Source organism: Rhinoderma darwinii, chromosome 13 (genome assembly GCF_050947455.1).
Source record: "Rhinoderma darwinii isolate aRhiDar2 chromosome 13, aRhiDar2.hap1, whole genome shotgun sequence".
Lineage (NCBI taxonomy): Eukaryota > Metazoa > Chordata > Amphibia > Anura > Rhinodermatidae > Rhinoderma > Rhinoderma darwinii.
Window position 1 is genome coordinate 22734278 of NC_134699.1, and position 16866 is coordinate 22751143.

Here is a 16866-nt window from a genome sequence, read left to right on the forward strand (position 1 = left end):
TGTGACTACAAATTCCCTCTATTGGGAGGGGGGGGGGCTCGGCTGGTCTCCGACAGAAATCTCACGTCTATGGGCAGCTTTCGCCGGCCTGTGGCTGTTCAGCAGTCCTTGACCTACAACTCTCATTCTGGATAGTGGCTGCAAAATGAGGTTCAACCATGTAACGTAAGCGAGGGCCGATAGGCACAGGTTGGTGCTCGAATTAAAAAACACATTACAAAATAAAACTGAGTGAAATGAATAATTAATACGTTGTGAGAGAAAACAATTCGATGTGTTAAGGGTTAACGCCTTGTCAACTACTGCAACACAAGGCAATGAAATAATAAAAATAATTTAGTGCACACACCGACGTCTGTACAATTCAGTGCATCCCTCTACTTACTTGTCGGAGGCGGACACCCATCCCCCTCTCTACTCATTACAGCTACAGAACCAGAGAAATTAAATACGAATGTGGTCACTTGTAAACTGGACCTCGGCGATCCATTAAAGTCACTACATTTGGGAGATATTAACCCTACATGCCCAGCATGGGGTGAACGTCACTCCTCCCAAACAGGAAGCCCCGTCATTCAGTTTAATAAGAAACTTGATTAGTGGCTCAGACGCTTCAACTCAGTTGCAACCTTTATCAAAAAAGACTGTGCAATGACCAGCTCTGCGGGTGCCAGCCATTGCCAGCTGCGGGTGCCAGCCATTGCCAGCTTCACTGATCTTAGGTCATTGTCAGTCTTCATAATCATCATGAAATGCATGGCAAGACTTGTATCTTTTGTCTGGAGACACAGGGAATAGTGAGTCTTGTTTGGGACGGTTCTTTCCACAAGACAAAAATAAGGGGGGGGGGGGGGGGTTCGCAGACAACAGCTTGAAGTCAGTGCTTGAGCAGCAGGAAGGCAGCAGCACAGGTTAGGTGCCTAGGCTGGAAATTTAAGACAAAAATTATGAGGATCCACTGTAAACTTCACTGACTCTCTTCCGAAGGAAGCTGCAGAATTCAAACATGGTGGCGGCCAGGCTCTGGTGGATGAGATAGCGGGGTAGTCGACCCTGTTAAAAAGAGGTAAATTGAGTTGTGTTATTAAAAGGGAAAGATAGAGCTCATTAGGCAGTGCCCACAAGACGACAGATGCCAACAGTCCCGACCAGACCGCAAACGGTTCACAGTAATTTGCTTTAGAAAAATGGGAACATCTGGCTGTTTTGGGAATGTTCCTAGTGGAAGAAGCGCGGGGCTCAATCGTCCTGCAATTTCGTTTTAAAAAGTTGTCAATGGGGTATTCCCATCTGCCACAAATGACATAAAGATGCAGGTCCCACCAATCTTTACAATGGGGACCCCTGGCCCCCGTCCTAAATTTTGCTGCTGGGCTTCAGTCACAGTTACGAGGTGGCCGAGTTTTCAGAAATGTTGAGTTGAGCGTGCTTTGCTACGAGGTTTCCATAACTCCCATAAAAATGAATGCGAGTTCTCAAGACCGCTTAGAGGAGCGAGCTACACAGTTTCCGTAGCTGACGATTTCCGGAAACAGCATGACTCTGTGCTATGCCGTTTCCGGAATACCCATTCACTTCTATGGGAGCGACGGAAACAGCGTAGCAAAACGCACTCCTAGTGGCCAGGGCCCAGCAGCAGAACGGGAGGTCAGAGGTGGGACCCGCATCTATCAGAAATTTGAAGTTTGAGATGGGAACACCCCATAAAAGTGCTGGCAATGAAAAAAAATGCAATAATTTATACATTATTGGAGGTGACATGCCTTCGGGTATGTTCACACGCAGTGGTTTCAGACGTAGTTCGGGTCGTTTACGCCTCGAATTACGCCTGAAAAAACAGCATCATTACACCTCCAAACATCTGCCCATTGCTTACAATGGGATTTACAGTGTTCTGTTCCCACGAGGCTTAATTTTACGCGACGCTGTCAAAATACGGCGCGTAAAAAGACGCCCGCGAAAAAGAAGTGCAGGTTACTTCTTGGGACGTTTTTGGAGGCGTTTTTCATTGACTCCATTGAAAAAAAGCTCCAATAACGGCCGCAAAAAACATGAGTTGCTACAAAAATGTCTGAAAATCAGGAGTGGTTTTCGCTTGAGAACAGCTCCGTATTTTCAGACGTATTTTGCTAAGCGTGTGAACATACCCTAACTGATACACCATCAGTACTTTCAACCCTGCTGGTCAAGAAAATATTGATTAGAATTGAATAAAAAAAAAATACAAAACCTACCTTCAAATCAGTGTTAAGGATCCATACAAAAGTGCAGATAGACGGGTTCCGAGAGCTTTTCAGCACTACAAAACCTCCTGGACCATTCTCTCCTCTGCAAGAAAGAGGAACAGGATAAATATATCATCTGTGTCTATACCCATCTCTTCCTCCAGCGATTAGTGGGGATTCCAGAGGTTGGCCCCTATCTTTTTGCTGCAAAAGTATTTTTAGCAGGTTGTGCAGCGACCCCTAGTGGACATATGGGAAAATAGCGGAAGCCTACGAAGCACATTTATAAAAAGTAATGCAATGGTTTAGATCAGTGATAGTCAACCTGGGATTCTCCATTGGCTACAAATCTGCCGGCTTTCTTGGCATGCTGGAAGTTGTAGTTTTGCCACAGGTTGGAGATCACTGGTTTAGATTATTCAGTTTGCTCATCTATATTGTACATCTACATAGGTCATCATGAAAACGTAAGAAACTGCTCACCGGACATATTTGGTTAGCGGAGGCCTGGCGTGGTGTGTCCCTGCAATACCAGCTGACAAGTACCGATCTTTTCTTCTCTCAATTCGTCGTATATTTATAAAATCTCTAGATTGCAATTATGAGTTAGTAAAAGACGATACACCATAAACTATAAAAGACTAAGTAACTATCAGACAGACACTAACCTGGGGGACACCACTCCGCCGGCTGCCCCTGCAGAGACGTCATAGGACACGAGGGTGTTATCATCCACACGCTGTAGGATCTGACAAACACAATACAGGGAATGCTTTCAGGTTTTTATGATGCACAAAATATTTTTGGAATCTCTAGGGAACAATTGCACCATTCATGGCTGTAGGATACAGTCGTTGTCCGGAAGATCGTTTTCTGGAATGGGGGGGGGGGTTGTTTAACCTTACTGTACCCAATTACAAAACTAACACAACAAACCGCAAATGCTGACCTGACAAACAGCCACTGTCCGGTTCCAGAAGACCATCTTTTCGGGTTGCAGGATGACCTCCTGATACACAACCTCTGCAGGACACTGAACGAGAGCCTAAGAACAAAACCAGAGCATGGTGACATTTATAGAGCACCTTGTAAAGAGAAGATTCTAGAAAATCACACTGACAATCCTACCTTTAAGATGAAAGTCTTTCCATGGAAAGGTATGTCTAACGTGTACACAATGTCCCCAACGTCCTAACATACAAGGGAGGAAGGTGTTAAAGGGGTTGCATGATCTAGAAATCTCATTTACAATAGGGAATTTTATTCAGAGGGGGCGGATCCCATTTCGATCATCTCTTAGACCGCCTTCACGTTTGTTCCCTTAGTTTATAGCGTACGCCGGTAGAGCTTCCGACTGACACAATAAATATGTCCATGGGGCTCCATTAGCCCGACTGAGTCTCTGCCGGGCTTTTTATACATTAGTTTTGGAGGATGGAATAGCATAGTAGATATGAAAGCCTATGGGTGATGGATTCCACTGTATGGCGTTCGTCACAGGTATACATTAAACGTATACGTCAGAAACCTACAGACATCCCTCCTGACAGTGACGCCAAGGGCCAGACCTAGTGCTCTGGCTGGGAACTCCAGCATTGTATCTCCTGACATTATTGGACAGTGTCGTCAGGATCTTTCAGCGCTTGAGGTAGCGCTCTGCCCGGGAGGTACAGGCAATGTATCCCACAGTATGCCTCTATAGTGGAATACGTTGCGGCCTTCTCTCGGTATACCTCCACTGGAAGTGTGATGTGAAGAGGCCTTAGCCAGTGCAGCTTTTCCCCCCGGCTGATTGCCAGTGGTTCCAGAAGTGCTGATCTATCAACAGGTGACCCTTCTAATTATGGTTGTCACGAAACCAGAATTTGGGCTTCGATGCTGATACTCGATACCAAAACGATACTTTGCAAATAATAAAAAAAGTTCTTCCATTTTCTGATGTGAGGCGCGAGGTGTGATGAATTTTGAACCTCCATGTGCCTCACATTAATAGTAAATCAAGCCTATCAGGTTTCTCAGTCATAATGGACAACATTGGGTTAATGTGTGAGGTACATGATGGGGTTAATTACTATTAATGTGAGGCACATGGAGGTTAAATTCATCACACCTCGTGCCTTACATTAATAAGCGAAAGAAAGCAGTTTTTATTTTATTTACAGTGTAAACATTATAAAGGACGCTATAAATTTATTACAGTCGCGACGATACCGAATGTGTGTATATTTTATGTATTGAGCCTTTTGTTTTAATGCTCATTGTAAAAAAAAAAAAAAAAAATGTGTGTGTGTATTTTTTTTTAAAATGTAACATTACTTTATTTTTTAAACTTTAATGTACTGGCATATCTATATACCGATAGTACACAGCCAGTTGTTAGGACATACCTAGTTATGCCCTAATAACAGGAAATATGGTCAGACAGCCCTAGGGTCCTTCAATGGACCCTGGGGTGTCTGCCCATATATGGTATGTCCGTCGATCGCATCACAGGGATTCCCTGTGATCCGATCCAAGGGGCATCCCCCCTTCTCATCTCCTTGAATGCTGCGGTGAGCTTTGATCGCAGCATTCAAGAGAATAGCGGCGGCGATCAGCGCTGAACTAATGAGCGGTGGCGCCTGCCCTGAAGACAGAGAACATGGGGGTGCTTTGCAGCGCGCCCGTCATGTTCGCGGTCTTCAGTGCAGCGCCGGACAAATCACATCATGCGCACAACTTAGTACATGAATTAACGGTATTGAACCCTTTGAGGGTGCATGGCATCGAAATAGTATTGATATTTCGATGCATCATGTAACCCTACTTCTAATACAACAGGATTGTCCAAAGTGAATAACCCCTTAAAAGGTCAGCGTTTTCGTTTTTGGGGTCTAATAACTTGTTTCATAGAAAGACTATTTAGGATGCATTATACCCAGCCCACACAGATTTCCTCTCCAAATAATTGTCACTGTCAAACTGCTCTCAAAAAGTGCTGGAGAAGAAGATACTCACGTTGCTCTTTTCAAATTTCCAATTGACTTCCTGTCCCAATATCTGCTCTACAATCTCCATCGCTTCTTTTCCTTTCCGCACATAATCCCGTTCTTGGGGAGTTACAGCTTTCCGTCCTACAGCTTCTTCATCATCATCAAACTCATTATCTGACCCTGTGGTGACAGGAGGAGACAAATGTAGCAATATAGCCGGCACTGATCTAGCCTCAGGGAAGATGTCCGATTAATAATGATTAGGTAAAGGAAGAAAGGCATTAGATGAAGTCAATGGCAGGAGGTGAAGACGTCTCTCATACCATGCAAGCAGCAGAATAAAAGGGCAACTCTGACCTGCAAAAGACTCTGGTGGGGAGTAAAACTGTCCGTCGGAGGGAGCTCCTGGGTACAAAAGAGGAGGACGTAGAGCAGCGGCCCGAGCAGCCAGGTACCCTGAAATAAAGCCGTACAGACTACACTCAGATGAGGGGATGAATGAGACCTAATAAATGCGAGCAGCCAAAAACGGTAACCGTGCCATTCATTAACCCCCTATTGTAGCAGCCACTCACATCGCTCTTCCTCTGCTTCCTGTGTCAAAACCTTGAAGTCCAGGAACCATGTTTCCAGCCAGGCCAGTACAAAAGACATAATAGGCAGTAGATACCCAAATGCCCCTTTGGATAGAAGCTGAAAAAACAAATTAAAAAACAAAACATGTTAAGACAATGATAAAAGGAATAAAGCGTATGTTCACTTTTTAACTATATAGCATTGTACGGATACGGAGTTACAGTCTGTGTCATAGTCTAGAGCTGCATTAACAACTCTGCAGTTTTCAGAGCTTAAATCTCCCAGGATCCTCGCTTGCTCAACAACTGCACATAGCATGCTAGGTCTTGATATTTTATAGGAGATTAAGCTGTTAGGGGAGAGTCTGGTCGACAAGTTTGGTGACAGTTTCCAATGACAACCAGCAAAACTATGAATGTAGTTCTGGCCTATAATATATCCTATAGGATGTAATTCTATTTAACAAGTTAGCCAACATTTTATGCAGGCACCTGATGAGGGTTGTTTCTATGAGGCTCATCAACTACCCGAATCAATCTGACACACTAAAGGACGAGTGCCGAACGAGGCAGCTCGTTGTCCGGCGCTCGTTTGCTCCCGTCACAAGGAGCTACGTATGGGGACGGGCACTCATTACTACGATCACTCACCCCCATACATCATCATCATGTCAGCAGCACGTCTCCCTGTTCACACAGCGGGATGTGCTGCCAACAACGATAAGTTAATGCATTTAAAACTATACAATCAGCAGATGAACGAGCATTCTACGAACGCTCATTTGCCCGATAATTGACTAGTGTAAAAGGGCCTTTACTTACAGAAGATTTCCACTTTCTTGGAGAAAATATGTAATCCTACTTCACTAGTCACTTGGCTAACCCATATAGGAGAAAGATGTACAGGATTTCCGGATTCAGCATTCACCAACATGTTTAATAAAAGTACCATAAGCCTTGAGTGTCCTTGTGTACGAGGCGTCATACTGGTGTGATCTACTCACCTGTGACATGATGACTTTAACAATAAGAAACGCGCTGGTCACCAGGGTTGTGATCTGGGAAAAGCAGCAAAATGAATGGTTAGTCTCTCAACTAAAACTATATCCAACGGACTACGGAGAGCCAGCGTCATGGGGTAAAATGACGTAACTAGTTCAGTTCAACTCATATTTTGCAGAGGAGAGCTCTACCATAATACGGTGATAAAGCAAGGGTGGCATAGCTTATATTTATATAAAAAAAATTATAGTAATTCTTCATTAAGTTTCCTCTGCTGGAAAACGTAGCATTACATGTCGGCCAATCAAATGAAATAGGTCCGCCAGAGCGAGAGCCCCTGATACTTAGCATCTCTCTGCTTTGACTCAGAGAGAAGGGCCCCTGAAGACCCTCCCTATGACGTTTTATGCCCCAAGCTGAATAAACCGTTTTATACTCTAAATGTCCTTACTAGGAGCACTTTAGTTGCCAAACTGAAATTTATATAGCCACTACACTTCAGATTATGGTAGTCTGTATATATCGCTAACAACTAGCACGCAGCATATCATGGCAGGCAGTAGTCCAATGGGGGGGGGGGGGGGGAGACAAAGTATATATATATATATATATATATATAAATAAAAAGAAAAAAACAATTTCAGTATTTTTATTTTTCCATCCCTATCTATATAATTTCAGATAACTTATTTGTTAGCGGATAAAGACTTAAGCGAATATTTATTTCCAGAAAGACTTACAGCGATAGCCCACCAGTGTCGGAGTCGTAGGACAGCATAGCCGAGCAGCAGAACAGAAAACCGGAATACTGCCAGGAGCTGATGAAAGCAAACACATAAAATGTTATAGACGTAACCTGATAGGACACAATAAAGTGAATAGAGATAACAGACAGTACAGCCGCTCGCACAAGTTCAACTTTAAATCATTTTTATAGTTCAATATAGAAGTGATTGGTTCAATGTGAATATTGCAGTTGGCTTTGAGCAAATAAGGCCAAGAACTCCTACAGATAATGGGTACAACCCTACTCTGGAATTGCATGTCCCATACGAGGTACATGAAACAGACATAATAGGTTTGATTTTTCCATTATGCCCCACAACCCTTGATAAGAAACTTAGATGCATGGGGGAGGGGAAGGGGCAACATCCAAGACCCAGAGTGTCTTGATACTCCTGCTTCATGTTTCTGACTGTGGGGCCCAGAAATCTTGAGAATCCTGCAAAACCAGCCAGCTACAGATGACCACAAGTATACACATATCTCTATATGTCCAGTAAAGAACTTGCACTGCGGACTTAGAGAAAAACAAAAACAACATACAGTATAATGCTTAAAGGGGTACTCCGAGAGTATAAGGAAACAAACTGGCCGCAAAAATTTTGATAAAACAAACAAACATTACTTACCTATTAAATCCAGTTCCGATGGTTAATCGCCGGTCTTTGTTTACTTTTCCTGCAGCGATGGCATGCCGTAAATCTACGCGACTACTGCAGCTAGTCACTGTCCCCAGCGGTGAGGCTGGCATGTAACTGTTGAGGCCAGTGACCGGCTGCAGTCGTCACGTGGATTTACAACGCGTCATCGCTGTAAGAAAAGACCGGCGGGCACCATCGGAACTGGATTTATTAGGCGAGTAATGTTTGGTTTGTTGTTTTATCACATTTCATGCAGCCAGTTTATTTATTTTTATACTCAGGCAACCCCTTTAATGCAGGTTCTGAGGGGGTGGAGCATGACACGGGGCTTCAAAGAAGACCAAAGAGAATCCCTGTGTCATGCACCGCACCCTCAGGCCCTGCCCAGTATCTTTACAATGTATTTAACGTCACAAAAAGGGAGTTGGCATGTGAGAATTACTGCCAAGATGCTAAGAGTCCTGCCTGACAGCCTGGTTGCTAGGGAAGCACAACCTAACAACCAGTCCTTCAATGGCTTGTAAGGCAGCATCGCTCTATCCTTTGTCTTATTCTGGCTCAGGACAGAATTACCACTGGACTGAGGGCAGAGAAAGCGTGAGGAGGCTTGGCAGGACTCTTGGTACGTTCACAATGTCATTGGAGGCTCCATCGGCAATTCATCAGATTTGACGGGTTTTTTTTTTCCAGTCGAGCATTTTAAGTCAATGCGGTCCATTAAGCAATATTGGTATCCATACGACTTATCTGGCAATGCGTCATGGTTTCCGCTATAGACGAAGACCATGACGCATGTGTGAACAGAGGCTTATACCGGTGACTTTTACTGCTGTAGTAATATTTTGTAAAAATAAATATAGACGGAAAAACCTCTTTAATAACCTGTAAAAACAGGAGTCATGAACTACAGTTGATCTAAAATTACTTATTGTTTGGCTAGAAAAAAAAAAACAAAAAAAAATAAAAAAATCAGGAGACAATAGTAACCAGAACCACAGGTTACAAGTAGAGAAGATTTATAGGGAGCATCGCTATGGACAGAGTGATAATTCTGGGAATGTAGCGTCCAGTCTGGAGGACGGAGCCAACACTTACAAAGATGTCAAAAAACGATGTTCTAAACTTGTATTCCATAATCTCCTTTTCCAAGTTCTTCTCAATCCCATTATTAGTCTAAGGAAAAAAAAAAAAAGAAAAAAAGTCAAATTATTTGTCTTTACGCAACGATTCACTTCTGAAATCCGCGCTCCAGGCCTTACTCAACATGGGCACAGCTTGTCATTTCCTCAAATAGTTTATTGGCCTTACTGCAAGGTCTCCATAAAGTAGTCACTGGAGCAATGAGAAGATCAAACATCAAAATACTGTAAAATTCCTTTAATCTGAGGCTCTCAATTATCGGTCTTCTCTAATTGGGTTGTCGGTTTTAAAAAAAACATTTAAAAATACCCCATAAGGGAGGCAGTCCCTGTTCAGGAACCTCATCCATATGTCAAAGAGGAGAACAGCTGCAAAGAGCGTCTTTACTCTGGGGGACCCGTCACATTCATACATTACACATACAGCCCATTGATTTTAATGGGAACTGTAATACTTTACTTCCCCTGCGGTGGCGCTGCAGAGAAATTGAACACTTGCCCTCGGCTTCACCACAGATTACAGCTGATTGTGTGGCTTTCCTGGAGAATTTACGCGATTGTGTGGGGTTACAGCTGATTGTGTGGGGGTCACCTCATCCAGGACCCCTCTAGAGAGGGGTCCTGGATAAGGTACTCCCTATTAAAAGATAATGAGCAAGACAATCCTTTTACGTATAATAGATCACTAACTTGTCCTCTTTTGTCAAGTTGTTAAAAATATTATTTAGCCATTTGTTAGGTAAATTAATTTCTGGGAAAGCTGAGTGAATGAACGTGCCCGTTATCACAGCTGCCAATCAGATTATCACTCAGCTTCCCCAAGCTCCTGAGCGAGACATTTACCTACGTTCACAGCAATACAACCCCTCGAACTGTACACAGCTAGGCAGAACTGCCATTCAGGAGTCTCAACGAACAGAACTTAGACATTTCTGGCCATCTTTGTGCGGAAATGTTCCACTACCATTTCCTGTCAATACTAACCGCGTTACTCGCCCTATTAATGAGCGACAGATAGATGTGCGCGGTGCCTGCTGCACTCCAATTCCTAATTTCTACGTTTCATACTGATAAATGACCTGATCAGAGAAGTGCCACAAGCGGAGAACGGAAGCTCATCCATCACAGCTAGAACAATAACTTGGACGAGCTTCGTAGATTGCAAGCTCCTAAGGGCAGAATCACTCGACAACTTTATTTATTGATGTTGGGCTCATATATTGAGGCTGTCTAAACTGTAACTAGACAGACGTTTCCCATCTATGCCAGTATCTATAAATGTGCCAAATTAAAGGGTTGTACAGGATTAGAAAAACATGGCTGCTTTCTTCCACATAAAGCGCCACACCTACTCGCAGGTTGTGTCTGGTATTGCACAGGGCATGTCCTATTTTTTGCTTTTTACGGACCATACTCCATATGGGAGCACGGCCTGCAAATGCGGGTGGACCGTGATTATGGGCACGGTCGTGTGCAGGGGGCATTAATGAGGGAGTCATAGCTGTTGGTAGAACGACAGCCATCTTATCTGCATGGGCAGCGTAAGGCCCTGTTGACACAGGTTTTTGCCGCGGTAACCGCAGCAAAAAACGGCCAACATTGCCTCCTATTGATTTCATTGGGAGGTGGAGGCATATTTTTCCAGCAAGCAAAAAGAAAGGCTCGCAGGAAAAAGCGACATGCCCTATCTTGATGTGTTTTCCACCTCAAATACCCCATTGAAATCAATGGGAGACGGAAACGAACGCGTTTTATGTCGCAATTTGACGCATTTTTCGGGATAAACGCTCGCGGTTATTCCATTTGTCTGTTGAAGAAATAGGTAAAAAAACAAAAAACGTGGCAAAAAATGCATGTGGTGCAAAACCACTTAAAAAAAACAAAAAACAGGAGATGATTTTTCCGCCTGCAAAAACTACATGTGAACATACCCTTAGACGGTAAACAATTCAAAACCTATAAACTCAGGGCTGATATGTTTAACCTGGAAATATGAATCAGACAGGTAAACAGTAACTAAAATAGAAACAGGAAATTCCATACAGATATAGCAGAGCCAAATTGTGTCATGAGAACTCCAGGTTAAGATAATGCAGTAAATTAGCCTGCAGTCCCATGTAAAAACCACAGATGACACGTTATAATATCATGATGATTGTTCAGCTGACGAACTCGGCTCTGCTACATTAGTCAAATACTATATTCCGTCAGGTTGTAAACGAACATGCCGTATAATGTATCCTGCACTCACATTGAGCTCGATGATCCACAAAAGAGAAATGAAGAGAAGATCGAATGTGACAAAAAGGCAGAAAGTCCGGCGCACATCTGAGATCGCCCGGCGCTGTTCTGCGGGGAGGTAAAACTGCGGTGACAAACTCAGAGAAGAGGCGATGGCTGGTAAACTCCTCTCTAGCTCCGACTGTAAGTCTTCCGGGAATTTACTCATCTTGGCAAATGAACGGGATCTTCAGCATCAGAAATCGTTGTTACCGGTCCATCTGTCAGGAATAGAGAAGAGGTCAACATCCGTAAGCGTCAAACGTGGAGTAACACAATAGTCACAGGCGTAAAGGGAACCCGTCAGCAGTTGGACCCCCTAAACTGCTATATAGGGCCAGGAGGCATTTCTGAACATACCCATGAGTGCCAGCAATAATAACGATTACCTTACAAAACTAAATTAATAATTCTTGTGCCGCGTGCAAATTACCTGTGTCCTATGATTTCGGCGACTACTTCCATCTAGACTTGATTGACATCTCTGATGCCTCCTGCGTCACCTACTGTCCCCTTCAGAGATGTCAATCAAACCTAGATGGGAGGGGTCGCTCTGAAAAACATTGGCCACCCCCCCCCCCCTATAGAAATCTAGTGGGTGGAAGGTCTGGAGGTACATCAATAAACTCCAGCAGGACTTATACAGAACGGTGAACGTGGAGGTCCAGCATAGTCACCCACTGGTTGCAGAACCTGTAGCTAGGCAACAGCCCAAACATTTGGTGCTGCCTAGGAACACATTTTCGAGCATCTTTTTTCTTTTTGGAGGTCACATATAAATATAATCTACATCAAACGATTAGTAAATCCATTGAATTTCTTACATTGTACTGATCCCGCGTTACAAACTGTATTCGAGTAAGTTCAACGTTCATACTGCGATTCTCCGCATTGGATTTTGTTGCGGAAAATCCGCAGCATTACAGTAGCAGCAAAGTGGATGAGATTTAAACAGATTACATCCACACGCTGCGGAAATGCAGAGCGGAAAAAACGCTCAGAAATGTACACGCGGTGCAGAGTATTATTCCGCAAAAGGACATTTTTAATTGCGTTATCGCTGCTTATTTGTTGCGGGATTTCCCTATTGAATCCAACAGGGAGGTAATACCCACAATAAATAGCAGATGTTGCATTTTTTGCGTCCGAATCACAGCGATTTCGCCTAAAAAAAAAATTAAAAAAAATGGATAAATTATATTTACCCAGAAGTCTGTGTTTCTTCGTCCAGGCCAGACTCCTGGGATGACGTTTCATCCCATGTGACTGCTGCAGCCAATCACAGGCCTCAGCGGTCACATGGGATGAAACGTCATCCTAGGGCTGCAGAGTGCCTGACGTCAGGAGGGACGCGCCGCCGTGCGAAGTATCTTTTCTGTGCAGTTTTCTGCAGCAGACATTCCGGACGGAAAAAGACTGCACCACAATTTGGTGCGGTTTTTCGGCTTGAATTCACTGCGTGCTTTTACGCAGCGTATCCGCCCTGTGTGAACATAGCCTTATAGTCCGAGGCTGCATTCACAATTCTGCTAGGTGTCAACGGAAACAGTCAGTAAGCATGTCGACAGCTTAGCTCAGCTCCTATAATGCAGGGTGACAGTTAAATCTCACATAGGAAGAATAATGTATAGTGCCTGGTGTAAACATGACGTTTCCCCTCACATTTGCATGTATGGTGTTATATATATATCTAATGTTTGGGGTTTTGTTTTTTTTGTTGCTATTTAATAAAAACAACAATTTCTAAGATGCAAATCATCAGATCAAACCTGGTGCAGACATTGGTCAAGAGAGGATTATTGGGAGATTTCTACTCAGGATCCTGCAGAATTTTGAATGCAGCTCTGGAGTAGACTACAGGCTGTAACTTGGGAGCAGTACAAGACACATAATACACGGAGTTACTCAGCTGATAATGTAGTGTCATTTTTATCGGATCCTACTAAGATTTGCCTCTGGCAGGGTTAACAGAAGCACAAAGATGGCAGACCGGGGTGCCTTCATTAGTCCCCAGGCTGTCATCACAATCATCGGCGTCTCACAACCACGTAATAAGGGGCCACCGCTCCTATTGGCTTAGATGCCACGGTCGCTTGACCGTGGCATTAAGTGGTAAAATGGTCGGCATCCAATTAAAGAGCAGACACCCTCCGAGTATGGAGCGGACTCAGTTTACGAGCACGCTCCATACTCCCCCCTTCACAGACGTGATGTACAGTTAGAGCACGCACCATTAAGGGGTTAAGGCCTCATGCGGAGACCTGTAATGTGGAGCCAATGCCTCCGAGTGCCTTTGATATTATGTGCTAACAGGACCCCAATATGGACCCATAGCAGCACAGGGTCCACGCACGCAGCTTTGCAGGGTCCATCACACCTTTGTCTGATACACTTAGAATAACATCTGCCTACACCTGCATAAATAACGTTTTTTCCGTGCACCCTTATCACCAGGGCCATATTGTCACTCATCTTATCAGTCCTCACACCGACAGCGCCGCTTATCTCCATGATCTGTCACTTCCTCTCTGAACATTATCACTTCCCCGTGCACAGTTCCATAGATCTTTATAGTACGAGGCTCACGTTTGCAATGTACATTTAGTGTGTACGCTCAAAGTGAATGCATTTACCTAATGGAGGATCAAAGACTCCTTCTGGCCTCCGTTATGCCGGTAAAAGTCAGTATACCACACAAAAAAAAAAAAAAAAGTATGGAATATCAGAGTAGCGCACGATACATTTGCTTTTAGGCAACGGGATCCTATAGGCGATATATATGTCGCAGTGTTCTGTCGGAGGTACAGGTCTTTCCAGCATATAGCCTTCATACCAACATCACTCATATGGAGAAGGACCAGTGTCACGCGCTACAACTATAGAGCTGTGAGCACAATACACAACGCTCTGCACATCAAAACACACGCTCCATATTATCCCCTGACAAGTTAATAAAAAGTTCTGCCATTTTCGCCCCGACTTTGTGTATCAGCTTCTAAAAGGTACCCAGCTCCTTACAAAACAGCTATAAGTGCACTGTGACGAGCCATGCACCTGCGTGAGCATCACATGACCATTGCAGTTTTCCACCCAACGGTTTACTTTTACTGACAGCAGAGATCTTAAAAACCGTCCGCAATTGCTAAAGCAGGGGTCAGCAACCTTTGTCCCTCTAGGTGTCATAAAACTGCAACTCCCAGCATGCCATGACAGCCAAAGGCTTTAGTATTCCAGCCAAATGCTGTCGGGGGAATGCTGGGAATTGTAGTTTCACAACAGCTGGAGTGACAAGGGTTGCGGACCGTACACTTATTTCAGGATAGAACTGGTGCAGACCCGCTCCATCTATGGCTAGTCATAAAATCTTCATATCACAACACTGGGAACACGTCCCACTCCCTATTGTACACATTACAGCAACAAATCTCCCCCACTTCTCTCTCTTACCTCTGCCGATATACCGTTACCAGAGAATACACCCGGCTGTGTACGGTCGGTGGTCTCTCATATACATACCTTCTACGCTCCCCTTCCACCGGTCAAACACAACAACCCGGAAGTAGCGGGAGACGGAAACTGCAGGAATGTCACATGACCTGTGCGTAGACCCTCCTCTTGGTAGGTACGGCTAAGGAGAGATAATCCCTCCCCTAGTGGGTGTGGCTAGCGGTGATACAACGTGATACAATACTCCTCCTTCTGGTAGTTGTGGGTAGTGTTGGCGCTGTGTATGTGGGTAGAGGTTGTCACGGGGTTATGTGTATGTCGGTAGAGGTTGGCACGGGGTTATGTGTATGTCGGTAGGGGCTGGCCTGGGGCAGGGTTATGTGTATAGTCAGTATTTGTGCTGGGATATATAGGTTATTACTGTAATAAATTATGATATGATAACGTACCAAGCTTCTAGTTTCTCCCAGTTGCCTGTATCTATAGACTTATATAGACCCAACATATGCAAAACTGTGTTTCCATACAAATACATCCAGCAAAAAAGTATACAGCGCGCTATACGTGTTTTTATAATTGTAGTCAATGGCAGACGTATGGCACACAGTAAGGATATGTGCGCACACACTAATTTTTTGCCCCGAATTACGTCCGAAAAAAGCGCCTCGATAGCGCTGACAAACATCTGCCCATTGAAAGCAATGGGCTGACGTTTGTCTGTTCACACGAGGTGTATATTTACGCGCCGCTGTCAAATGACGGCACGTAAATAGACGCCCGCGTCAAAGAAGTGACCTGTCACTTCTTGGGGCGTAATTGGAGCTGTTATTCATTGACTCCAATGAATAGCAGCGCCAATTACGTCCGTAACTGACGCGGCGTTCAAGCACATGCCGTTACGGCTGAAATTACGGGGATGTTTCCTCCTGAAAACATCCCCGTAATTTCAGCCGTTACGGACGCTGTCGTGTGAACATACCCTAAGGCTGGATTCACACGACCATGTTACGTCCGTAATGGACGGAACGTATTTCGGCCGCTAATCCCGGACCGAACACAGTGCAGGGAGCCGGGCTCCTAGCATCATAGTTATGTACGATGCTAGGAGTCCCTGCCTCTCTGCAGGACAACTGTCCCGTACTGTAATCATGTTTTCACTGTGTTCGGTCCGGGATTAGCGGCCGAAATACGTTCCGTCCATTACGGACGTAACATGGTCGTGTGAATCCAGCCTTACAGGGGCATAGCTAAGGGCTCATGGGCCCCGATGCAAAAGTTTTCTAAATTTTGCCAACTATGTGGACACACAGGTGCACGGCTCGTTACAGTATGTGCATCATAACTCTACTAACGATCCCAGCACCTGTGTGTCCATCACATGACCATGGACAGAATTTTATCCGCTGGAAGTAAACAATAAATGTTCCCACTGAATAACAACAAGCAGAGATCTTGAAAACATGCAGAATTAATACAGTAGTATATTGGAAACATAACTTTTAATGATACCAAAAATAACATACATTTTCTGAAAGCGGACAACCCGTTTGCCACAGACTGGCTCCATTACGCCGACAAACATCTGCCCATTACTTTCAATGGGTTTTACGATGTTCTGCGCCGACGACCTGTCATTTTACGCGTCGCTGTCAAAAGACGGCGCGTAAAAAAGACGGCTCGTCAAAAGAAGTGCAGGACACTTTTTGGGACGTAATTGGAGCCGTTTTTCATTGACTCCAATGAAGAACAGCTCCAAATTACGTCCGTAAAAGACGCCGCGAAAAACGCGTGCACTTGTAAAA

The 16866-nt window shown here is 44.3% G+C and overlaps 1 protein-coding gene across 3 annotated transcripts; it reads right to left on the minus strand.

Annotated features, from left to right (window-relative positions):
* Positions 1 to 227: 227 nt before the first annotated feature.
* On the minus strand, positions 228 to 15231 carry STARD3 (StAR related lipid transfer domain containing 3). 3 transcript variants are annotated; one of them, XM_075845286.1, is made up of 14 exons: positions 15134 to 15231; positions 11589 to 11838; positions 9294 to 9371; positions 7515 to 7592; positions 6777 to 6830; positions 5773 to 5890; positions 5555 to 5653; positions 5223 to 5377; positions 3354 to 3416; positions 3175 to 3270; positions 2894 to 2973; positions 2709 to 2813; positions 2235 to 2328; positions 228 to 1053 (listed from the first exon to the last, which is right to left on the minus strand). In XM_075845286.1, exons 2-14 carry the CDS (start codon positions 11784 to 11786, stop codon positions 946 to 948), a joined length of 1326 nt encoding a protein of 441 aa, XP_075701401.1. In that variant the 5' UTR covers positions 11787 to 11838; positions 15134 to 15231; the 3' UTR covers positions 228 to 945. The 3 variants fall into 3 exon arrangements, with proteins under 3 accessions (XP_075701401.1, XP_075701402.1, XP_075701403.1); XM_075845287.1 differs by having other exon boundaries at positions 15065 to 15173; XM_075845288.1 differs by lacking the exon at positions 15134 to 15231 and adding an exon at positions 14251 to 14864.
* Between the last annotated feature and the right edge of the window lie 1635 nt (positions 15232 to 16866).

What these genes read in the sequence shown, in the direction of transcription:
- STARD3 (XM_075845286.1), bottom strand. Translation starts at nt 11,786, where the DNA reads ATGAGTAAATTCCCGGAAGACTTACAGTCGGAGCTAGAGAGGAGTTTA. An exon ending in CATCGTTTTTTGACATCTTT is followed by an intron (nt 7,593 to 9,293) that starts GTAAGTGTTGGC and finishes TGCTTTCATCAG; the next exon opens with CTCCTGGCAGTATTCCGGTT. An exon ending in GGAAGCAGAGGAAGAGCGAT is followed by an intron (nt 5,654 to 5,772) that starts GTGAGTGGCTGC and finishes GCTTTATTTCAG; the next exon opens with GGTACCTGGCTGCTCGGGCC.